This window comes from Rattus norvegicus, chromosome 16, assembly GCF_036323735.1.
Source record: "Rattus norvegicus strain BN/NHsdMcwi chromosome 16, GRCr8, whole genome shotgun sequence".
Lineage (NCBI taxonomy): Eukaryota > Metazoa > Chordata > Mammalia > Rodentia > Muridae > Rattus > Rattus norvegicus.
In genome coordinates this window covers 74,709,939-74,735,817 of record NC_086034.1, presented here as the reverse complement: position 1 = coordinate 74,735,817, position 25,879 = coordinate 74,709,939, and the positions used below count along the sequence as shown (strand labels likewise).

Below are 25,879 nucleotides of genomic sequence, written 5' to 3'. Positions count from 1 at the left end.
CTGGGTTATGGCAAAGCCTGGTGGTGGTAAGATTTTATAGATCAAACCCAATAAGAGGAGCCATTTTCACTGTGCAAGCCTAAGATTGGAGTGCGAGAGCAAGCAAGCAATAGCCAGGCTTTCCTTGCATGGCTTCTCGATTCTTGTGTGGAAACTGGTGTCCATTGTCTGAGTCCTTACATGCAGTCAGTGCTTGGAATCTGATGGAGAACTGACAGTTGCTCTAGACCTGAACCCCTCACCACAATCAGACACTCTATTTCATCTCCCTCACATAACCATCTCAAATGAATGTGTTTCCATATACTTTTAATTCGTTACTTGAAAGTCTCATATATATCCACAATGAATGTTTGTCATATCCACTCCTCATTCCCTTCCTCCCCAACTTCTCCGTGCCTCCCTAATTTCATGCCCTCTTTGACTTTTGTTTCTGTGTTTTACTAATCCACTGAGTACAATCAGCATAGCTCATACACAAATGGGTGTGATATGAGGCCAGCCACTGACATGAGCGTGGGCAACCTAGCAGCGGCCACCTCCCCGAAGCAAACTGACTCTGCCCCAGCAGTCAACAACTGCCTCACTAAAAAGGCTCCTCACTAAAGGTGGGGACTCCTGAGCCTCTCCCTCGTTCATTTTGCAGGTTTGATTCTTGTGGACGTCTTGTATAGATAACCAAAACCTGCTGTAAGTTCATGGTTCATGAGTAGAACAGCTCTGCCAGGCCTAGACGGCAGCGTTTCACAGCTCCCTTTTCCTCACCCTCCTGCTCGTACATTCCCTCAGCCTAGTCTTCCTTGATGTTCTTGGAGCTTTGTGGGAGGAGAGTTGCATACAGACAGACATCCCATTTAAGGGTGAGCACTCACAGTCAACTTATTCCCAGAACTTGACCAATTACATTTATTATCTGTCTGTCTGTCTGTCTGTCTGTCTGTCTATCCATCCATCCATCATCTATCTTCTATCTATCTATCTATCTATCTATCTATCTATCTATCTATCTATCTATCATCTATCTATCTTCTATCTATCTATCTATCTATCTATCTATCTATCTATCTATCATCTATTTATCTATCATCTATCTATCTATCTATCTATCTATCTATCTATCTATCTATCTATCTCTGTGTGTGTTTATGTGTATAACGATATATATTATATGTTTCTTGCTGTTGCTTTTGTTTTTGTAGGTTTTGCTGTTGTTATTTTAAGTAGGGTGCCTTCCCTTCCAGTTCCTCTTATTTTATAAAGTCTTGGTTATCAAGGTCACTGGCTTTGAAATCAGAAAAATCAGTAAATCCAGATCTAGGCTGTTCTGTTTATTAGTTCTATGAATTTAATGTCTTTGAACCATTGTTTTCCCATCTGTAAAATGATATTCATAAGGGGTTTTGAAGACAACATCTGACAAAGGCTCCTTCATCCTTTTTAGAGAGCTTTCTTTTGATACTTCAAGTTCCGTGCTGGTCAACCTTTGACTGGAAGAGGAGGCCATTGTGCTTGATGTGAAGTGTTTGTTGCAGGGCTCAGATCTCAGGCAGTTTTGGAGTTGGCTAGGCCATCTGTGGGAGGTTGGTTTTTCTGGGTCTTGAGTTGCCAGCAGTTGGGGGTGGGGAGAATAAAGCTTAGGGGAGAACAAGAAGCAGTGACACTCTGAGGGGGAAGTGGCCATCATGGGGAAGACCTGGGGACTGCCTCCATCTCAGCACCTCTAGGGAGTGGCCAGGCCCCCTTGCATTTCCGTGTATGTGGCCTAAGATGCAGCCCTACTGCCCTGTGAATGGAAGTGTCAGCTAGCAGAAATGCTCTTAGTGTAGTTCCCGATGCCACAGACCCATGGCCAGGAGTTGATGTCTAGCAGTACTAATGTAGCCTTCCTTTCTGAGGCCTCTTCTTCCTTCTCTTTACCACTGGTCCACTGAGCTAGCTGCCTGTGACCATAACTCCAGACATCGGCTCGTGTCTCTAGTCCAGCAACACATTCCTAACCCTGACCTTTGAGGAATTTATTCCAACACAATGGCACAGGGACACAGTTACAAATTGCACGGAACTTGGTCCCCACCCCTCACTATGAGACAACTCGCCTTCAGAAAAATGTCAATTTACTTTCTCAAGAGAGGCTCAGAATCTTTTCAGTACTCACTGGGCAGCCAGTACCAACCTGTTATAAGGGACACAGAACTTGAAGCATCTATGCTGCCCCAAGAGGAATAAATAGAATTCACTGAGATGGGAGTTTAATAGGGACATCCAGTGACAGTTAAGTAATCAAGTACACATGCACACAGACAGAGAGTGAAGGTTTGTCTTAGCAGAAATCATTGTGAAAGAGATTTGGGAGAATTGACAGAGAAGTGGTTCGATACAAGTATGGATTACAGAGTGTCAGGAGAGCCACACACACTCTTTTGAGAGCTTTAAACTTGGTTGCTCCAAGAACTGTGACTGTCCTTGACACTGATGCGGCCACAGCAGGGTCATTCTTTCTTAAAGGAATCAGAGCACAGGGAATGCCGCCCAAGGGTGTGGTGGAGACGCCACAGTGAGTGTGAGCACACCTTGCACCATGAAGCACCACGTGCGTTATACTGAGCAGGGCCTCATCTTGGGCTAAATGTCTGCAAGCATTTTGACATATTTGGGGAAGTTGAAATAAACTTGTACCGGGTTCCTATGCAAAGCCTGCTCAAGATTGAACTGAATTCAGCTGACCTTAAACAGGTACCCCCAGTAGGAGGGTATTCCTGGCCATGGTGGGATTAGAGAAGGCAAAGGAGCAATTCTGCTTGTCAAAGATAAAGCCCTCAACACATAGACCATTGGGTTATGGGTGAGAAAAAACATTTTGCACCCAAATTTGTGGATTTATAATAATAGTGATTTCAAGGTTCCAGTATGGATTTACTGACCCTCCTATTTTGAGAATACCCACACAATTCTCAAGTATCCAATGAGTACATATAGCTTGTAATCTTCTACTGAAGCCCTGGCAGGAGAGAAATAATTCTTAAACAACAAACAAACAAACAAACAAAAAACAACAAAAGAACCCATATTTTTCCTCTTATTTTTGGATTATAATATAATTACATCATTTCTTCTTTCCATTTCTTTCCTCCAAACCCTTCTAAACACCTGTCCTTGCTTTATTTCAAATTCATTTCCTCCATTTTTATAGTTATTGCATACCTATACATATGTAATACATGTATGTTCCTAAATATGACCTGTTCAGTTTGTACATTGTTAACCATGTATATGTTTTCTTTTTTTCTTTTTCTTTTCTTATTTGGCATTGAGAGTCTTTAATGTGTCTATTGACCACTTGTATGTGTTCTCAGGACATGATTATGAGGTTTTTCTCTTTTTTTATTGGATATTTTATTTATTTATGTTTCAAATGTTATCCCCTTTCCTGGATTCCCCTCTGGAAACCCCCATCCCATCCTTCCTCCCCCTGCTTCTATGAGGGTAATTCCCCACCCACCCACCCACTCTTGCCTCCCTGCCCTGGCATTTCCCTACACTGGGACATCAAGCCTTCACAGGACCATGGGTTTCTCCTCCCATCGATGCCCAGCAAGACCATCCTCTGCTACATATGTGGCTGGAGCCATGGGTCCCTCCATGTGTGCTCTTTGGTTGGTGGTTTAGTCCCTGGGAGCTTTGGGGGGGGGTCTGGTTGGTTGATACTATTGTTCTTCCTGTGGGTTGCAAACTCCTTCAGCTCCATCAGTCCTTTCTCTAACTCATCCAGTGGGCACCCCATGCTCAATCCAATGGTTGGCTGTGAGCATCTGCCTCTGTAGTTGTCAAACAATGGCAGAGTGTCCCAGGAAATAGCTATATGAGGTCCTGTCAGTAAGCACTTCTTGGCATTAGCAATAGTGTCTGGGTTTGGTGTCTGTATATGTGATGGATCCCCAGGTGGGGCACATTCTGGATGGCCTTTCATTCAGTCCCTGCTCCATATTTTGTCTCCATATTTTCTCCTGTATTTTGTCCCCCCTTCTAAGAAGGACTGAAGCACCCATGCTTTGGTTTTCCTTCTTCTTGAGCTTCATGTGGTCTGTGAATTGTATCTTGGGTATTCCGAGCTTTTGGGATAATATCTACTCCTAAACCTGATAAACAACTTCAGGAAAGTGGCTGGATATAAAATTAACAAGTCAGTATCCTTCCTCTACTCAAAGCATAAACAGGCTGAGAAAGAAATTAGGGAAACAACACCCTTCACAGTAGTCACAAACAATATAAAATACCTTGGTGTGACTTTAACCAAGCGAGTAAAAGATCTGTAGGACAAGAACTTCTAGTCTCTGAAGAAAGAAATCGAAGAAGATCTCAGAAGATGGAAAGACCTCTCATGCTCATGGATTGGCAGGATTAATATAGTCAAAATGCCCATCTTGCTGAAAGCAATCTATAGATTCAATGCAATCCCCTTCAAAATTCCCACTCAATTCTTCACAGAGTTAGAAAGAGCAATTTGCAAATTCATTTGGAATAGCAAAAAACTCAGGATAGTGAAAACTCTTCTCAACAATAAAAGAACTTCTGGGAAATCACCATCCCTGACCTCAAGCAGTATTACAGAGCAATAGCGATTAAAAAACAAAAAACAAACTGCATTATATTGGTATACAGACAAGGAGGTAGATCAATGAAATAGAACTGAACACCCAGAAATGAGCTCACACACCTATGATCTTTGACAAAGGAGCTAAAACTTTCCAGTGGAAAAGGACAGCATTTTCAATAAATGGTGCTGGTTCAACTGGAGGTCAGCACCTAGAAGAGGGCAAATTGATCCATTCTTATCTCCTTGTACAAAGCTCAAGTCCAAGTGGATCAAGGACCTCCACATAAAATCAGATACACTCAAACTAATAGAAGAGAAAGTGGGGAAGAGCCTTGAACACATGGGCACTGGGGAAATTTTCCTAACAGAGCACCAATGGCTTATGTTGTAAGATCAAGAATTGACAAATGGGATCTCATAAAACTGCAAAGCTGTAAGGCAAAGGACACTGTCATTAGGACAAAATGGCAACCAACAGATTGGGAAAAGATCTTTACCAATTCTACATCCAATAGAGGGCTAATATCTAATATATACAAAGAATTCAAGAAGTTAGACTCCAGAGAACCATATAACCCTATTAAAATATGGGGTATATAGCTAAACAAAGAATTCTCCACTGAGGAGTACCGAATAGCTGAGAAAAACCTAAAGAAATGTTCAACATCTTTAGTCACCAAGGAACTGCAAATCAAAACAACCCTGAGGTTCCACCTCACACAAGTCAGAATGGCTAAGATCAAAAACTCAGGTGACAGCAGATGCTGGCGAGGATGTGGAGAATGAGGAACACTCCTCCATTGTTGGTAGGATTGCAAGCTGGTACAACCCCTCTTGGATTCAAATCAGTCTATTCCTCAGAAAATTGGACATAGTGCTACCTGAGGACGCAGCTACACCATTCCTGGGCATATACCCAAAAGATGCTACAACATATAACAAGGACACATGCTCCACTATGTTTATAGCAGCCTTATTTATAATGCCCAGAAGAACCCAGATGTCCTTCAACGGAGGAACGGATATAGAAAATGTGGTACATCTACACAATGGAGTACTACTCCGCTATTAAAACACTGACTTCATGAAATTCTTAGGCAAACGGATGAAACTAGAAAATATCATCCTGAATGAGGTAACCCAGTTGCAAAAGAACACACTTACACTTGGCATATGTATGTTTTTGTGGCTGATCACTTTGATTCTGGATAGCCAACTGATATGCTTTTCTCTGGGGAAGACTATTTCTCCAGACTCAGCATTCCTTATTTGTGTGTAGTTCTCCGTGCAAGGTTGAGGCCTTGTGGGCTTTTCCCAATTGACTTTGGCCATATCCATCGGTGTCCTCCCTGTTCAGCTCATGCTCAGATATTTTATCCCCTTCTTTCTGCTATCAGACAACTGAATTCTCATGGAATTGAAGCTTCTCCGGGAGTTCCACACTGGTGGAACTTGATACCATGTGGAGAAGAAAGCTGACCAGAAGAAAGAGATTTCACATAGTAGGACAGCTGCTTTTGCAGCTAAACTAGCACACACCATTTAGTCTCCTTTGTTTCATGTTTGCTATCATACTGCTTCAGGACAAGCTACTAGGACTTTCCCTCCCGGAGTCTTCCAAACTGCACGTAAGTCTGCTTTCCTTCCCTAATTTGTTTCTTAATTTCTGTAAATGAAGGAAAGCTATCTGTGTTTCATACATCTATGTGCTCAGGTGGCACATGAGGACCCAGGGATTCTTCCTTGTCATCTGTCTGGGAGGCAGTGCGCACAGGGCAGGAAGCATGGGCTCAGAACTAGAAAGTCAGGCTTCAAAGCCCGCTCTGTCTCTGCTCCCATTTCAGCAGAGATCTGCCCCTCCCCCTCCTCATTTGTTCACAGTGACTACAGAGCCCCACAAAGAGTAGGTGGATGAGCCACAGGGCCGATGTGTAGCAGATAAACATTTAGATAAAATCATTTGTACGTGCCTGTTGGAGAAGGACAGAGCTGCCTGTAGGACAGTTTGATTGGTGGATGTCCAAGCCCAGAGGTGGACAAAATAATTCAAAATCAAACATTGTTCTTGCCTTTATATTCTGAATCATCCCCAATATTTGTTCTGGCTTTAGTGAGCGCTTTGATTCCAGAAGACATGTGAACATTTCTCTGTGTGGCAAGGAGCTCTCAGAGAATCAACGGGAAGTCTGTATTCTGGCAATTCAGCACGATACAAACGTAGAGGAGCACAGAACTCAAGTTTCTGGGTTGTTGAGGTTTCTGTGTAAACCCAGGCATGCATTTTCTTTTAAATGAAAGTGGGATATTTGATACGATGCATTTTGATAAGTGCACATACCTTGTAATTGCCATCCAACATCAAAATAGAAAACATTGTCTCTTCAAAAATTTTCAATTTTCACTTGTCAGTTTCTACTGCCAAAGGGAGCGCTGTCTTGAGCCCTGGCTTTTTGTGAGATCCTTGTTGTCTTCATCATCCTGTCAGACAGTTTACCCAGGATTTGCCTTTCTGGGTCCCAGGGCTTTACCTGAGAACGTGTTTGAGATTCATCTGTGCTGAGACATGAATTAGTCCATTGAAACTTTTTTCTCATTTTTTTATGTCGTTATATAAGTATACCTTAACTTACCAATTCTTGGGTTGATAGACAGTTTTATTGCTGGGCAACTACAATTAAAGCTGCTACATACTTGTTACACACACACACACACACACACACACACACACACAAACTCACATTCTCACATTCTAACACATTCTCTCTCTGTGTCTGTCTCTCTGTCTCTCTGTCTCTCTCTCTCTGTCTCTCTCTCTCACACACATACACACACACACACACACACACACACACACAGCTCCTCCCACCACCACCTCCACATGTTTATCCCCCCATACAGCAAGGTGTGTGATTAAAACTTTATAAGAAACAACCAGATGGCTTCTCCAAGGAGTGCCATTTCCAGTTGCCCCAGGAACGTGTGAATTCTAGTTGTTCACACGGTTGGTCACACTTAGCATTGCTTTATTTGATGGTGGCATTCGTATCGACTGTGAGATAGTGCTTAATCATTCATTTAATTTGCATCTCTCCAGAGACGACTATGGCAAAACATGTTTTTCATGTGCTTGTCGATCATATTTATGTCTTCCTTTGTGACACATCTGATCGAGTAGTCTGCTATTGGAAATACTGGGTTGCCTTTTAATGATACTTTATTAGGAGTTAATTCTGCATTTGGGACACAGCCCTGTATTGGACGCATCTCCCCTCAGGTAGAAGTTACCACTTTGTTTCTAGACGGCATCTTTCATAAGCTAAATCTTCACATGCTTAATAAAGTATGTTCTATTCTTTTTCACGTATGTGAAGCTTCTTTCATGGAATGTGCTTCTGCCATTATTCATTGAGACATTTTATAGTCCTTACCTTTTTATATTAGTTCTAGAGTTTTAGCTCTTATATTTAAATATAGTCACAGCCTTCGTTTTATTTTTTATTCTGGTGGTATGCATATGATGTGTGTAAGTGTGTGTGTGTGTGTGTGTGTGTGTGTGCGTGTGTATGTGGGTTTGTGTATGATACGTGTGTGACCATGCGAATGATCAGAGGACAACTTTGTGGATCTGGTTCTTTGTCCCTTCATGTGGGTTCTAGAGGTTGAGGTCAGTGGATTTGTACTGTCCTTTCTGAGTCCCAGCACCATCCCAACCTCCTTATTTTTAGAGTGTTGGTGGCCCCAGATGACTCTGTTTCTTTAGTCTTCACACATGTATCTCCCCATGGGAAAGCTTTCATTCCTGCTGAAATGCCTTGAAGTCTTTTCTCAGCTTGTTCAGCTGCCCTCTAATCAGCAGGACTCCATCCTGCCCCACTGGTTCCCTGTGGTGGTGCTGACTGAGCATAATGGACTCGATGTGGCCCCTTAAACTATTTTCTGTTTTGAAACTGTCGTGACCGTTCTAGGTCTCTTGGTTTCCCCATATATCTCAGTCTACCAAAAGCCTATTGCAATTTTAATGAGTTTACAATGAATGTCAGTTATTAACCATGATGTAATGTGGATTCCATCCATGATCCAGACCTCCATAGGTTCCTATGGATTTCTCTCAAATCTTTGTTGGTTTTGACTTTCTTCATTAGCACCAAGTTTACTCTGCTCAAAGGCAAACACACCCTGAGTTTGATATGAGCAGCCCTTGTCCAAGTGACACTATTGGCTTCTTTCTGTTTGTGCTGGAGGTTTATTTTTGGATAAAATGGTTGAGGTTACAATGATACATTGTACTATGGGTCTGGAAAATAATTTGAGAGTAATTGGCATCTTTTCTTAATCAGAGGCAACTTTAATTCTAGCATTGAATGTCATTTCAACTGTAAATCTTAAAAAAAATATTCTCTATCAAATTAAACTCCCTTCTGGTTTGCTGGGAATTTTGATTCTGGATGCAGAGCTGTGGAACTGCCCCTCCTCTGCAGGTGTTGAGACATTTCCTCCCCCATCTGCCAACCGTGTGTTGGGCAGTTGATGCTATAAAATCCCTTAGTATTTGAAAAGATTTTGCAGAACAACCCTCTGGGTTTCCTTCTTTCAATATCGGAAAATCTTGACAACCTAGTCTTGTCTGTTGTTGAGTGGCTGTGCACATAACTCTGGTGCCTGACTCATGCATATTCTGAGATTTATTTAAATACTAAATGCTTACAGTGTTTGTGCATTGCCAACTTAAGTTGGTCCATATGTTCTGTACCGGTGTCTACTCTTATTGGGAGGTATGTGTTTGCTTGCTTGCTAGTTTGTTTGTTTTTAATCTCCACTTATGGTACTTGGGAGCAATATTTGAATCCACCTTTGCAAAGACCAGAATTTGGTTTTATTAGTTTTTATGTGGATGTCTCCCTGCCCTTGGTTCCCGTGACTTACAATTTCCCCCTCTGCTTCAGATTGGTATAAGTGCTTGCTATCTTCTAGGCTCTTAGCATCGAGACTATAAATCTCTCTACAACCTTCTCCACAACTGTGTCTGTGGTGTTTTCTTTCCTTGGGTCAAGCCGTCTTCGGCTTTTCTTTACAGGAGTGATTTAGAAATATTTTAGATGCTTTGCAAATCTTCCTGTGATTTATTTCCAATTTAATTGAAGTGTCATCAAAACTACCCTCTACAAACATAATTTAAGTTTACAGGTTTACAGGAGCTCAGCACACACTGCACGTGGGTGTCTCTCAGTGAACACTTACAGAGGTACAGTTACAAATATAAATTAGTTAGTTCAAGATGGATGATACTTTTGCTCTGGTTTTCTGGGCACTGTTGATTCTTCATCCTGTTTTTCTAACTGTCAAGAGCGAGGTGAGCATATCCCCTTGTGTTGTGCTCTTGACTTTTTCTTCCTTTGGTTTTATCAGGTTTTATATTGCCTGTTCTTGAGCTCTTATTAGCTCACTGACATTCCGAGTTATGTTCTGCTGATGAAATTCTCCCCTTATCATTATGTCTGGGAAATGCCTTGCTATGAAGTCTGTTCAGACATGAACAGAAGCATCTACATTTTAACTTCCTATCCTAATGATTTGATTCCAACTCTTTTAATTCTTCACTTACCGTTCTAATGAATCAATTCTGGCCTCTTTAGTTCTAGCTTCTAAGCACACAAAGTCTGCCTTTGAACCTAGTCTGTGTTTGATATATTTGGGTCTTGGTTTTTATATCCACTCTGACAATTTCAGCATTTTAAGATTTTTTAACCTATTTATATTTAGTGTAATTATTACTGTGGTTGAGTTTACTTTTATCCCTTTGATGTTTCTTTTCTCTGTGTTCCATCTGTTTTCTATTTTTATTTCTTCCACATATATATATATATATATATATATATATATATATATATATGGGAGGGAGAGGTGGTATGTGTGTTTAGGGGGTATATGTGTGGTTCTTGAATGACTGTGTATGTGTGGTATATATGTTTGTGGTATACATGTGTGCGTGTAGTAAACATGTGTAGAGTGTGTGCTGTATGTGTGGGTGTATACAGACTGTCACTTTCCCACAGTTCCATGTTCTCTGATTTCTGTCCCTTCTTTCTAGCTCACTAATAGAAATGCTTATCGCTCTGCATGAGTTCTCTGCCCTTAGCTTTTTACATTTGTTTAGTAATTGCTGTAACAGAGTATTTGGGACTCTCATTGCCTTACATCCCCACTGCTTTAGATTTAAAATGGCACTGTTTCACATCAAATAAGATGATTCCTCACTAGTGGTTTTCCACTCCCCCTCATTCTTTACTTGAACTCCATGCATATTATGAACACTAAAATATAATATCTACGTTGTTGGTGGCCTTTGGGTAAATTAAGAGCAATTTAAAAATACTCGTATGTTCCTTTTTCTTCCTTAATTTTCTCTTTTTACATTTAAAATTTCATTTGTGAGTGTTTATGTGTGTGCTGTGTATATGTGTGTGTATGTATGTGAGTGTATGTGTTGTGTGTCAGTGTGAATGTTGTCTGTGGTTTTTGTGTGTACATGTGTGTGCATTTCTGTGTGTAGTGAGTGTGTGTATGTTGAATATATGTAAGTTTGTGTACATTTGTGCATTTTGTGTACATGTGTTTTGTTATTGAGTATATGTGTATGTATGTGTTGTATGTATGTCAGTGTGTTTTTTGCATATATATGTATATGTGTGTTTGTGTGTATGTATGTGAGTGTGTGTTTGTGTGTATATGTGAGTGTGTGCATATTATTGTGTGTTGTGTATATGTGAGCATGTGTATATATGTGTGTATGTTAGTGTACATTTGTGTGTGTGTGTAGTAAGTGTGTTTGTGTGTGTTGAAAATATGTGAGTTTGTGTACATTTGTGTGTTTTGTGTGCATGTGTTTAATGTATTGAGTATGTATGTATATGTGTTGTCTGTCAGTGTGTTTTTGTGCATATACATGTGTGTGAGTATGTATTTTTGAGAGTGTGCTGTCTGTATGGGCGTATATATGTTGTATGTATGTGAGTGTGTGTGTTTGTGTGTTCGTTTATGTGTATGTGCTGTGTAAGTGAGCATGTGTATGTATGTGTATATGTGAGTGTATGTTTGTGTGTGTATGTGTATATGTGAGTGTGTGTTTGTGTGTATATGTGAGCATGCATGAACATCATAGTGTACATGTGAAGTTAGAGGACAATGTTTAGGACTTGCTTCTCTTCTTTCCACAAATCGAGCCTGGTTTCATTTTGCCAGTGCCATATTTATTTTTGTGATATTCATGTCATTGTTTTGCCTATAGATCTCAAATTCAATCCAGCATAGGGTTTTGTTTAATTTGCTTTTGTTTTTCCTCACCTTGAGAACTTTATGCAGCAATTCAAGTGTTCAGGCATACTGTGTGGTTAGGTTTTGCTTTGGGCATATATTTGGTTTTCCTTGGGTTTCAAATGATATACCAGTGGATGCTGGATTCTCCATTGGCAAGGCTGTTTGGCTCTTTAACTCATCTCGTCATTTTCGTTTTGGGTGACCACCATTCATGATGACCCAGTTCCTCCCCTGCCCGCCATGGCTGTCTCCTCTCACTGGGCCATTCCTTACTCAGCATCTATTTACAAACAGGTTTCCATCCTGTTTCTGTCAGACTTCTCATAGCACCCACTGGATCCAGTTAGTGATGCCCACATGGGTAGGAGTGTGGGGCCACACCTTAGACCAAGGCCAACCTATCAAGGGCCATATCCCCAAATCAAATAGATTGTTTTCCCTTCCCTGGAGGACATTAACTTCCAATAGTTCCTCACCCAGGGGTAGAGCCTTGAGAACCCTTGCCCCCCCCATCCATGCTGGATACTGTTCAGGTCTGACTCAAGCTACCACAGGTGCTTTGAGTCCAGAAGACACTGTTTCAAGTCTGTCCTCTCCAGCCTCTGATACATTCTTTCTCTGCCTCCTCTTCCATGATGTTCCCTCAGCCTTGGAGGTCAGTGTGGGTCATATTTAGGGTGGAGTATGTCACAATCATTCAGTCTCAGTGCTTGGTCCACTTGCAAGTTTCTGTTTCCTACTGTCCAGCGCAGAAGTAGCTTCTTTAATGAGGCCTAAGAGAGCCATCTCTGTGCCAAGATCTCAAGGGGGCATCAACTCATTGTTTGACTTTCTCCCGAACGAGCTCCATAAGAAAACACATGGAGTCTTATTATTTCCAATATTCTCAGCATTCAGTAAAATACCTGGCATCATAATACGAGCTCAGAAGTATTTCTCTAATGTGCCGTGAACGCAGCCGACAGAATCTGAACTCCAGTTTTATTGGACTTGAAAAGACACATTGAGGAGACACATTTTGCCGACCTCTCCAGACCTATCCGTTCTAAACACCATGCTGGGAAATACAAAAGCAACCCAATGTGTCTTCAAGAAGCTCCCCCAAGTCAGAAACTCTCTGCCGCGTCCCCACACCATCAGCTACTAGACTCCAGGGCTTTAGGATACTGTTAATGTGCTATTGTGCTGAAATGGATTCAGTAAGGAAGTTGACATTTTTGATTTAATAATTAGATTCTGTAGTTCCCAGAGGGAAAAGAGCCATATAATTCCAAAGTAGTTAGGATTTCAACTAAGTATTAATAAAGCCCACAGTTCTCACTGAGAATGCCATGTCTCATGTGGGGGAGGTTCCCTCTACCCCTCTGGTTTTCTTCTTTATGCCCACTTCTTACCCCTGTAGTTTGTGCTACAAGAAAGTACCTGATAACCCTGCCTGTGTCTTGGTTTGACTGCAGAGCACAAGAATTCTTGTGGAAAGTGGCAGGTCAGAATTTTTTTTTTTTAATTTGTTGATGTTCTTAAAAGTTCCCAGTTTTAAGCATAAATATTTATGCCTATTGCCAAACTGAGCCTCCATTTTTTTACGAGGAGTTCTTTGATTAGTGTGAGCTCTAAGGAGGACTCACCCGAAGCAGTTACTGTTTATTATGAAAAGATTGATGGAGACCTCTGGAGGGAGTTACTGCCTGAAGCCGGATTTCATATTTTGATTCTATGCATAAAAGAGCAGAATGGATCAGGCCTGGATAAGCATCCTGACAACTTCTATACTGGCTGTGATAACTTACAGCCTCTGGGTTTGGGGAGGGGGATGAGCTTTCAGAAATGGGAAGGCAGTGCAAGCTCAGCTCTTTTTAACGGAGCAGCTTGGTTTTCATTCCTAAGATCCACCATTCCTGGGACTCAGTCAAGTTTCAAAGAAGTGAGACACAACAGGGAGCTGGGAGGTTTTGGTGTTGTTTGGTGTGGTTCAGTTTGTCCGTTTATTGAGTAGAGGGTAGGGTGGAGTTCTGGTTTGAAACATCTCTGGGCCCTGTGCTTAGCTTACTGAACATCACCTATAGAACAGTGGTTCTCAACATGTAGGGTGTGACTGCTTTGGGGGTCAGAGGACCTTTCGTAGGGTCTCAGAGCCGATATCCTGCATATCAGATGTCTACGTTGTGATTCATTACAGTAGTAAAGTTACGGTTATGAAATAGCATGTGATTGGGGGAGGGGGGGTTCACCACCACACGAGGAATTGTAACATTAAAGGGTTGCAGCCAACTGGAGCTTACGAACCACTGCTATAATTACTTTTTCTTGGGCAGCTGTTTGAGGTCCGGCCCCCACTCTGCTCTTGCCTTGGAGCTTGGCTCTTTCCTTACATCCTGGTGCAAGGGCAGGTCTGATGATGCTACTGAATTTCATCATCTGAAGCCAGACTCAAGAAGCAGCTTTCTTTTCCTTATTTATTCTCCCACTTGGCATTGCCTCTGTGGGGTCTTTTTCTCCTGGCCTGGATATTCAATTTCAAGAAGTCCTTTGCTCCTCCACAGACGTGGGAAATTCCCACTCGCGTTTCCAAGGCAGAGCTGAAGTGCCTACTGCTCGTCATGAAGAAGCGTGTAGTAGGGTCCTTTTTTTCCCTGCTGGGGCTTCGTGGTTGTCTCCTGGGACTTTGTCTATTCTTTCTTTTCCTCATTATGTTTCCCTGCTTCCTTCAAGGCTGAGGATGCAGTGTGGAAGCGTTGGAAGCAATGGGGAATGACAGGCGACTTCACAGAGACTATGCAAGCTAGCACAGATTCACCCCTCCTTACAAGGGTCTCAAACTGACTAGCATGCACTCCTGCCCTATAGGATTCAGCATTAGCTTCACTCTCCGCCCCCTCTCTTGGGGATATAGCAGCAGGAGGAAAGTGGACCACTGTGGACCTCTACTGTGCCAGAGGTTTAATGCGATGTAGATAAGACTGCTTGGTAATGCAAATTCACCTTTGGATAAATTCCTGCTCTGAAACACTCGAGATTTTGCTCAACTCCTTAAAAGGAAAGCATGACTTTTCTACTTTGGAATTCCTAATGCCTAGCCCAAAGCTGATGTGGTATTAAGGAGGCAAGCAAATAAACAGAAGAATACATAGATATTCTTAACTCTGATGGGAGGTCAGACTGCCCAAGAATTGATTGTTTTTTTTTTTTTCCTATTGGTTACTTGATTTTATTAAACAGTCCTGGTATCAAGTGTAAGTTAGTGATATCTAGTGTTATACTTCAGTTCTGTTTTGGAATGGAGATGGCAAAGGAATGGGACAGGTTTTATTTTTTAATGTTTTTCATTTTACTGTACAGAATAAAATGATGTCTTTAGTACTTGCGTGAAGTGGGAGGAGGGCAGGGAGAGGAACAGCATACTCCTTAGCCTGAGTTAGAAAATCCCCAAAACATTTATCTTGATAGTTCAGAGTTGCTTCAGCCATCTATGAATAGGACAGTCTGAGTCCAAACACCTGCATATTCCCGCTTCTGCTGAGTCTGGTGGCTTGGGCTCTGGGACGAGGGGCAAGAGTGGCCTTGGAGTGGGGGTGGGGGGGCAGGAGTCTTCTCCGATACAGCTTGCCTCTGTAGAAATTCTAAAATTCACTCATCATCAGGAGCAATGGCAAGATGCAGCTAACGAAGCCTGTCTGTCACCCACAGGTCTGAGACGCACTTACAGATGTACCACCTGCAGTGTCTCGCTCAACTCAATAGAACAGTATCATGCACACCTGCAAGGATCAAAACATCAGACCAAGTAGGTACTCTGTTCCTGTCCTTCCCTGTTCACACTCCTTCCCTGTTCACACTCCTTCCCTGTTCACACTCCTTCCCTGTTCACACTCCTTCCCTGTTCACACTCCTTCCCTGTTCACACTCCTTCCCTGTTCACACTCCTTCCCTGTTTCCTCTCCTTCCCTGTTTCCTCTCCTTCCCTGTTCACACTCTTTCCCTGTTCACACTCTTTCCCTGTTCACACTCTTTCCCTGTTCACACTCTTTCCCTGTTTCCTCTCCTTCCCTGTTTCCTCTCCTTCCCTGTTCACACTCCTTCCCTGTTCACACTCCTTCCCTGTTCACACTCCTTCCCTGTTCACACTCCTTCCCTGTTCACACTCCTTCCCTGTTTCCTCTCCTTCCCTGTTTCCTCTCCTTCCCTGTTTCTTTTCCTTCCCTGTTCACACTCTTTCCCTGTTCACACTCTTTCCCTGTTCACACTCCTTCCCTGTTTCCTCTCCTTCCCTGTTCACACTCCTTCCCTGTTTCTTTTCCTTCCCTGTTCACACTCTTTCCCTGTTCACTCTCCTTCCCTGTTTCCTCTCCTTCCCTGTTCACACTCCTTCCCTGTTTCTTTTCCTTCCCTGTTCACACTCTTTCCCTGTTCACTCTCCTTCCCTGTTTCCTCTCCTTCCCTGTTCACACTCTTTCCCTGGCCCTACTCCTTCCCTGTTCACACTCCTTCCCTGTTCACACTCCTTCCCTGTTCACACTTATCCATGTTATCACTCCTTCTCTGTTTCTGCCCCTTCTCTGTTTGTTTCTTCTATTTCTGTTCCCACTCTTTCTCTGTTCCCACTCTTGGGTCCTTCTTGTGAACTTGTTTTTGCAAGATCATTAAACCCAGACATGTTATTTATCTCCAGAAAGTCAGACTGATGTACATTTTATCTTCTTATCTCCAAAGTCTCCTTGACATTTATGCAGCTTGAGTCTTCCAAATGTGCCTAGCATTACTGGAAGAGCAGCTGTTTCTCCTACTTCAGCACAAATAATGGAATTTTTTTCAAAAGTAATTCAGCATGCTTTGTGACCTTGAGGAAACTTTTTAGGACTCTGTTTTGTTTTTGAGTAACTTGATATGATCCCTGTTTTTGTTGGCTTTACTAAAAGCTTCTGTGTCCTGCAGTCAATCTCTGCAAATATCTCCTATCGTGTTCCCGTTCTGGGTATATGTTCTCAACTATTATGAAAATGTAACTTACCCCTGGTATATTTAATTCATATTTAAGTCATACGTGTGTGACATATGTGTATCTATTTGTGTACATACGTGTGCATACATACATATATATGAATATACATATAATATCTAGGTCAGGTGCAAATTTAATACATATTAAATCTTGGCAATATGTCTGTGTGTATATATATATGTATATGTATATATGTATGTACACACACATGTACACATGCTCATATGCACGTGAGCACATGCTCTCTCTCTCTCTCACACACACACAAAACACACACACACACACACACACACACACACACACACGTATTGCCAATTAAGTAAATCCCTGCTCTGATTTCTTTTTCTCCGAAGATTCTCAGATTTTTAACTGGAACAGGCCGCAGGCATGATCTCGCCTAGGTTACTACTGTATGCTCTCGGAGTCAGCAGCACTGTGGCCAGCGATGCAAAGGCAGCTGCTGAGGCTGTTAAGAGAATACTCATAAAGTAGGGTATAGGGCATAAGGTACAAAGAATGTCTCAAAAAGATGGAATCCAACTAGAAGCAATTGTTTTCATTTCTAAAAAATTCATGAAGAGAATCATTTAACAGACCTGACTGTATTAAACTCCTGTGAATAATTAATGTCTTCCAGCAAACTTTTATTGAGTGCCACTCTCATCCCTGTAACTTGGGGGCAGGGGGTTGAGTAGATGTAGATCTTTCTCTTATGGAACCCCAACTAGCTGAGGAGATGTTCTCTCACAGTGTACACTGCACCAACCAGAGCCATGAGAACAGGGGAGAGGACAAGTGAGGCCAGTTTTGCTGGGACATTGGTACAGATCTCACACACACACACACACACACACACACACACACACACACACACACACACACACACCAGGAAGAGTTCATTACGGTGTTTAGCATGGATCTCCATACCTGTCAAGAGGTGGGTGTCCTTGCCAATTTTTTGTTTACATGACACAAGCCAGAGTTATCTGAGTCAAGGAAGCTACAACTGAGAGCATGCCTCAATCAGATTAGCTTTCAGGTAGGCGTGTGGGCATGTTTTCTTAATTAATAATTGATGTGAGAGAAACCAGCTCACTGGATGGTTTCAGCCCTGGGCAGGTGGTCCTAGATGGTATAAGAAAGCAGGTTGTGCAAGCCATGAACAGCAAGCCAGTAACTAGCAATCCTCCATGGTCTCTGCTTCAGTTCTTCTCCCCAAGTTCCTGCCCTGCTTGGATTGTTGCCTTGACATCTCTCAGTGATGGGCTATTAGCTAGAAGCTTAAGTGAGGTAAACTCTTTCCTTACAGGTTGCTTCTGGTCATGTTGTTTGTTTTAGAAACCCCAAGACAGGCTTTGGTAGAACGAGTAGGTTATGTTAAAACATGAGTAATAATTTCCCAGGCTATAATGTGAATAGGAACATCCTAGACAGTGACATGTAAGTTATAGGAGGTCAGCCTCAGGGGAGGAAGTTTAGAGCAAGAATCAGCTGGAGTCTGTTTTCTCTTCCTTCCACTGTGTTGAGAGTCCAAGCTTCCTTTGCTGCAGTCTTCTCCAGAGAGGGTCTACATCAAAAGAAACCCTAAAAAGTTAACAGAGAAAATTTCTCAACTCTGTGGAATACCCTGCAGCTTCTGAATTGATTGATAACATTGACTATTTCATACGCTCCCAAGTAATCTCTTTTCCTCATCTCCCTAATTAATAATGGATAAGAGGCACTCTATATATTTTAGTTAATCAGTGTCCAGTGGGCAGGATGACATGAAACTATCTGCACTTGTGTATTTATAATCTTTTAAGAGGGTGCATTAATTCTTCTTAATAAATAAAAAAGGAACAGTAGTGACTTTAAGCGGCATATGTTCCCACGAACAACTATTCAGACATTGTCTCCAGCTCCACAGACATCTCTCCATCTGTGCCCATAAAATTTCATTATTATCCTCCAGGGAAAGTGGACCTTGGAGAGGTTCAGTTGCTAGCACCTAACAGAACAAGGACTGGTACCAGCAGGGTCTGCCTTTACGTTTAACGACTGCTCAACACTCAGTTCACAAACATTCACCTTCAACCGAGACATGCTGGTAAAGAGAGCTGTGGTGCACTTTTAAAATGGAAGTCCCACTTTGCCCATGTGATTCAATAGATACGTATGGTGTAAGAACCTTCTAGTCACATACATCTGGCTTCTATCGCACAAGCAAAGCTCTGCTCCTCTCTTGAGCGAAATGAGGGGTAATGAGCCAAGGAATTTCATTGGTCCTCTTCTGGGTGTCTGTTCTCTTTCCCCATACACTTAATCCTTTCTCCACATGCTTGTGTGTGTGTGTGTGTGTGTGTGTGTGTGTGTGTGTCTGCATACACATCCTTTTTATACATGTATAGGTGCTTCTGTGGTGTGTCTGTGTATTTGTATCTGTGTGTGGGCATCTTTGTGTACATGTTCCTGTGTGTAGGGAGCATCCTGTATATGCATGTTTCTTTGTGTGTGTGTGTGTGTGTGTGTGTGTGTGTGTGTGTGTGAGTGTGTCTTTGTGCATCCTTTGTAAACACGTTGCTCTGTCTCTGTTTCTCTCTGTGTGTGCTCTGTGTGTATGTGTGTGCACACATGTGCATATAAATAGACAATTAGGTAGGTGCCCACAGAAGTCAGTTGGGAATGTCAGATCCCTGGAGCTGTAAGTACAGCCGGTTGTGAGCTGCCAGATGTAGGTGCTAGAACTGAACTCAGGTCCTGTGGAAGAGCAGTAAGTGCTCTTAACTGCTTAGTCATCTCTCTAAACCCATGTTCCATTTTAACACCCTCATCTGCTTTCTGTTTCTCCTTTCCTGCCTGTCTTGTTCTACATATCAAACTCAGGGTCTCACACAAACAGAAAAATGCTTCAACCAATCTATATCCATGTATCCTTATTTTCTTCACAAGCTATAGAATTTCCTAATTTTTAATAAAGTCCAGCTTATTATAGCTTAAGTTATATGAGCATGATTTGAGATTTGTGCATTCATCCCAAGGTTATCAAGATAAATTTCCATGTTACTATGTGCATGTTACATTGTCTGCCTTTTAGGAATGTAGGGGTCAATTTTTTGGCATATTCTGATGGAGGAGTCAATCTTCAAATGTTTCCTATATGAATACTAGCAGATCCACTATCATTCATTTCAAAGAGAATCTCAATTGTCCTGTTTGTAAGCCAGGTGGTTACAGGCTTATCTATATGTTATAAACCAAGTGGTTTTTCAGGTGTGTCTGTATGTTGTAAACCAGGTGGTTTTTCAAGCATGTATGTATGTTGTAAACCAAGTAGTTTTCAGGGATGTCTGTATGTTACAAACCAGGTGGTTTTCAGGTGTGTCTGTATGTTACAAACCAGGTGGTTTTCAGGGATGTCTGTATGTTACAAACCAGGTGGTTTTCAGGTGTGTCTGTATGTTACAAACCAGGTGGTTTTCAGGTGTGTCTGTATGTTACGAACCAGGTGGTTTTCAGGTGTGTCTGTATGTTGTGAACCAGGTGGTTTTCAGGTGTGTCTATATGTTGTGAACCAGGTGGTTTTCAGGTGTGTCTGTATGTTGTGAACCAGGTGGTTTTCAGGTGTGTCTGTATGTTGTGAACCAGGTGGTTTTCAGGCGTGCCTGTGTCCTGCCTGGACTCTGGACTCCCTGCCCTAGTGCACATCTTTCCTTCCCCATTGTACAGTGTCTCCTATAGCTTTATGGTAAGTCTCGGTAGCTAATCGAGTAAATTATCTGCTTTTACATTTTATTTCAAAACCATTTTCATTATTCTTGATCCTTTGTGTTTCTACATAAACTTGTAGAATCAAATTGAAGATTTTCCTGGAAACATTTGATATCTGCCAACTCTGTGTACAGCATCCTTCGACAGATCCTCTGACACTTTCTGTGGGGTTTCACAGGTTTATCTGCGGGAATCTCGCACATGTCTGTTTAAGTTTCTTCCTAAGGACTTGCTGTTTGGAGAGTATTAGATCAAACACAAAGGCAAATGACTTTGTGCCATATTAAGAGACTGGAATAGAAACGAGATCATTTAAAAAAAAAATAAAAGACGCAGTTATAAGCAGTAATGTTCCTGAGCCTGTATCCAATTGCTTTGTTAAATTTACTTAACAGTCCAATTCCATCAGCAAATAATCGGGGATTTTCTGTGTGAGAACCACATCGTCAGCAAACAGTGGGAGTTCATCTGCCCCTCTCACCTTTGGCTCCCTGCCTGGTCACAGTGGAGGTCTCTGCAATGCAGGTGCAGGTAGCTGCACGGTTGCTCCATTGTCATCTCAGGGACCTTCAGGTAACTGTGGAAGTGCGCGTGAGACACTTTCTTGTCTCTAACATTCTTCTTACGATTGGACGGTGAATTTCATCAAGTGTTTCTACTTTCCTGGTGCACTAGTGTGATTATATTATCTTCATTTTCACTTATAAACTATTAGATGGCGGCCAATGACTGCCAAGTATCAACCCAACATTTCACTGAGACCTCATTTTCCTTGGAATATTTTATTTGTATGTATTCATGGAATGAATGTCTAAAAACATTTTAATATTTCTCCCTCACCCTTCCTGCCCTGTGTGTGTGTGTGTATGTGTGGTGTGTGTGTGTATGTGGTGTGTGTGTATGTGTGGTATGTGTGTGTATGTGTGTGTGTGGTGTGTGTGTATGTGTGTATGTGTGGTGTGTGTATGTATGTGTGTGTGTATGTGGTGTGTGTATGTTGTGTGTGTGTATGTGTGATGTGTGTGTATGTAGTATGTGTGTATGTGTGTTGTGTGTGTATATGTGTGTGTGTTGTGTGTGTGTGGTGTGGTGTGTGTGTATGTGTGTGTGTGGTGTCGGGTGTGTGTGTGTATGTGTGTGTGTGGTGTCGGGTGTGTGTGTGTGTGTGTGTGTATGTGTGTGTGCGTGTGTGATCTCTTTATGAATCTTTTTAATGACATACATTTGGACCTTAATTTTTCTTGCATGGTCTTAGTTCCAGTATAAGGTGTGTTCAAACTTTTTCCTTCTACTTTTGACCCTTGAATATGTGAGTGGCAAGCGAGTCTCCTTTAGGAATAACTCATCAGTGAACTCATCTGCTTCTAGAGCTTCGTATTTTGAGAAGATCCATTTTTCGAAGAATTTATTCATCTCAGCTATTTTATAAAAATACACTGCTGTACAGTGGCTTAGAAGAGTGTCTAACTTTATCCACCCTGCTGTCACATATTTCTTACTCCTTTTTAATATCTTTATTAGCACACATTAATTCTATGTAATGATTACACACACACACACACACACACACACACACACACACACACACACACACACACACACACATTCCATAAAAGAAATGCCTCCAGCGATCCCGCACATTTGAGTAAATGGTACTCAGTTAATGGCACTGTTTGGGGAGGTTGGGTGATTCAGTCTTGCTGGAGAAGAACATGCTTGGAGGTGGGCTTTGAGAGTAAAGGCGTTATCTACTTGCAGTCAACCCTCTGCTCCGTGCTTGTGTTGAAGGACTGAGCTCTCAACCTTCTGCTTCTGCTGCTGCTCAAGATCATGGGTGTTGTCCCAAACAGTATGGACTCTAACTCTGTGTAACCAGAACCCAAACCAAACTCTCTCTTATAAAAGTTTCCCTGGTCATGGTGTTTTATCGTAGTCATGGGAAAGCACCTAATGCAATAGGTTCCATTATAAAATTTTCAACCACATCTTTGAAGCCCTGTAGTTGAATTGCCTCCGGTAAGAGATAAACAACATCCTTCCACATGTTGCTGTCCAGTTTTTTCAGCATCCTTTGTTGAGGATGCTGCCTTTGTGAATGGTGGAGAGACACAGTCCTCATCGCTTTTGACAGTCGGTGACTATGGCAAGAAGAAGAGTAAGCTTTCTTTGGGAGTTTGCTCAAGATTACTTTGACGATCTAGGGTCTTTCTTGTTTCCATGAGAATTTTAGCCTTTACTTCTATATTTGTATGAAGTATGATGTTGGATTTTGGTTGGAGAATGCACTGAATCTATAGATTGATTTTTGGCATGATTTTCCCAGTATTAAGCTTCCAGTCTGTGACCATCAGAGGTCTTTCCATATCCTTATGTCTTCCTCATGGCCCTTGCCAATGTTGTCAGTGTTTCATGGTAGAGATCTCTCACTTGTTTGGTTATGTTTATTCCAATTTTTATTTGTTCGTGTTTGGTTGTTGTTGATCCAACTCTTAATGGAATTGTTTTCTTGATTCTTATTCAGTGTGCCTGGTATTGATATAGAGAGAACCTGCTGACTTTCATGAGTTAACTTTGTATCCTGAAGCTTTGGTGAAATTGTCTATCAGCTCTATGAGTTTCCTGGTGGAGTATTTAGGGTCTCTCTTGTAAAGATGCACATCGTATGCTTCCAGTTTGGATATGCTTTATTTTCCTGTCTTATCTTCCTGCTTTAGCTAAGATGTCAAACATTATATACCAAACAGGAGTAGAGAGAAAAGGCTTTCTTGTCATCGTCCTGCTCCTAGAGAAAATGCATTAGAAATTGTTCAATTATCATTATGTTGCTTTGATTCATCGTGTGTGTGTGTGTGTGTGTGTGTGTGTGTGTGTGGAGAGAGAGAGAAAGAGAGAGAGAGAGAGAGAGAGAGAGAGAGAGAGAAGAGATTCTATTGTGTTTTCTTCATTCCTAATTTCTTCAAAGTTTTAATCATGAAGACATGTTGAACTTTGTCAAGGGCTTTTTCTGAGTATATTGAAATGATTAAGCGATTTCTGTTCTCAAGTCTATTTATGAGATATACTACTTACTGATTTACTTATATCGAACCATCCCTGCATTTCTGCAACCACACTACCATCATCAGGATGAATGACCTTTTCTATGTTCTTCAATTCCATTTCTATTTATTACATAGATGTTTATCATGGAGATTTGTCTGTAATTTTCTACTTTTGTTTCTTCTGGTTTGAGTAGCAGAGTAACGATGACTTTCAAATGAGTTCGAAAGTATTTTCTTTTCCACTTTATGGAATAGTTCGAGAAAGAGTCAAGCTATTTCTTCTTTATGGCCTGGCTCAATGGTTCCTCCTGGAACATGACATTATTATTATGTATCTCATTTGTTTTATCTTTGGTTCATATGGGTCTAGAAAAATCACTAAATAATCTTTATATTTTCAGATTTAATGGAACATACATTTTTAAAAAGTATGCCTTCATGATTTTCTGAGTTTCATTTATATCTGTTGTAAATTCTCACTTTTCATCTCTGGTGTTACTAATCTGAGTCTTTTCTCTTTCTTTTGGTTGATTTTGCTGAAGTTACCAATCTTATTTTTTTAAAGAGCAACTTTGTAATTCATTAATTCCTGTAATTTTAAGTTCATTGATTTCTGTCTAATCTTAAGCATCTTCTTAGCTTTATCGCTTTGAAGTCTGGCTTGTTCTTATTTTCCAAGTGACTAAGGTACATCATTTAATTATTTGTTTGAGACCTTTTGGTGTTTAATGTGGGCACTTGTAGCCATGAACTTAGAGTTTCTTTCATTGTATCCCATGTATCTTCATTTTTAAAATTTATTCCCTTTTTTTTTTCGAGATTAGTATAATTCCAAAATCCCCTTTCCTTTACCTTTCTTCAAACCCTCCCATACATCCCTCCTTATTGTCTTTCGGGTTTATGGCCTGTTTTCATTAATTATGGTTGCATACATTTGAGTATACCTATTCATAAACATGTATATTCCTAAATACATAATCACAACCTGCTCAGTGTTATTTGTACGTATGTTTTCAGGGCTGACTATTTGGTATTGAATAATCAGGTGGCCCCTGGAGGAAAGTAGTTCTCTTGCTCTAAGCATCCTTTAGTTGCCTGACCTTCTTTGTATAAGATTGAGGTCCTATGGGCTCTGGACATGTTTACTGGTGTTATACTGGTTCAGCTCATGCCTGATCCTCATGCTGGTATCATTTATGAATGTAGCTTCTGATCTGACATCATTAGGAGACACGACCTCATAACAAGCACTCTGGTCTTCTGTCTCTTCCGATCTTTCCACCCACCTCTTATGAAATGTTCCCTGAGCTTCAGGTGTGTGCACTGAATTAAGTATGTTAATTTTTAATCCATTCCAGAAGGTTTTGTTTGTTTTCTTGTTTGTTTTATTTAATTCAATTCCTCAGTGGTACATGCATTATTTGGTAATGTGTTGTTTGATTTTCATGGTTTAGAGAATTTCCTGTTCTTTCTCTTGCTGTTTATTTCTAGCTTTATTCCATCCATGATCAGACAGAATATAAGTCATTATTTGAATTTTTCTGTATTGATTGAGACTTGCTTTGTGTCTTAATATATGATTTCTTTTAGAGGAGGTTTGAGGGCTCTTGGGCAGAATGTGTACTCTATGGTATTTGGATGGAATATTTTGTAGGTGCTTGTTAAGTCGTTTTGATTTATGAAGTAATTTAGCTTCTATTACTGTAGTTTTTGTTAGTATGATTGTTTCATTTGTGAGAGTAAGGTAATAAAGTTACCCATTATTACCAGGCAATAGTTAATCTGTAACTCTATATCTAACAATCTTAGCTTGACAAAATTGGATATATCTGAACTTATGCCTACACGTTCAAAATTGTAATAGTCTCATAATGAAGTGATCCTTTAAACAGTATACTATGTCCAAGATTTGAGGTATATCTTGTCAGATTTTTTTTCTTTTCCTTTTTTTTTTTTTTTCAGAGCTGGGGACCGAACCCAGGGCCTTGTGCTTGCTAGGCAAGCGCTCTACCACTGAGCTAAATCCCCAACCCCTCTTGTCAGATAGTAATGATATCTGCTTATTTCCTAGTTTGATTCGCCTGAGGTAACCTCGGCAAGCTGTGTTGACTCCTGACACTATGATTCCAGGCCAATGTCAAAGTCTGTGGTATTCTCTTGGCGAGTGTCTTAATTAGATTT

General features: G+C 41.2%; 1 protein-coding gene across 3 annotated transcripts in view; it reads left to right on the top strand.

The window, feature by feature from the left end:
• The window catches only part of Zmat4 (zinc finger, matrin type 4), a 391,831-nt gene that overhangs the window by 327,988 nt on the left and 37,964 nt on the right, over nt 1-25,879 (top strand). For all 3 annotated transcript variants that reach the window (XM_039094822.2, NM_001134747.1, XM_039094823.2), the window contains one exon: nt 15,596-15,692. In XM_039094822.2, coding sequence (XP_038950750.1) covers nt 15,596-15,692 — 97 coding nt within the window. The remainder of the gene's footprint in view (nt 1-15,595; nt 15,693-25,879) is intronic.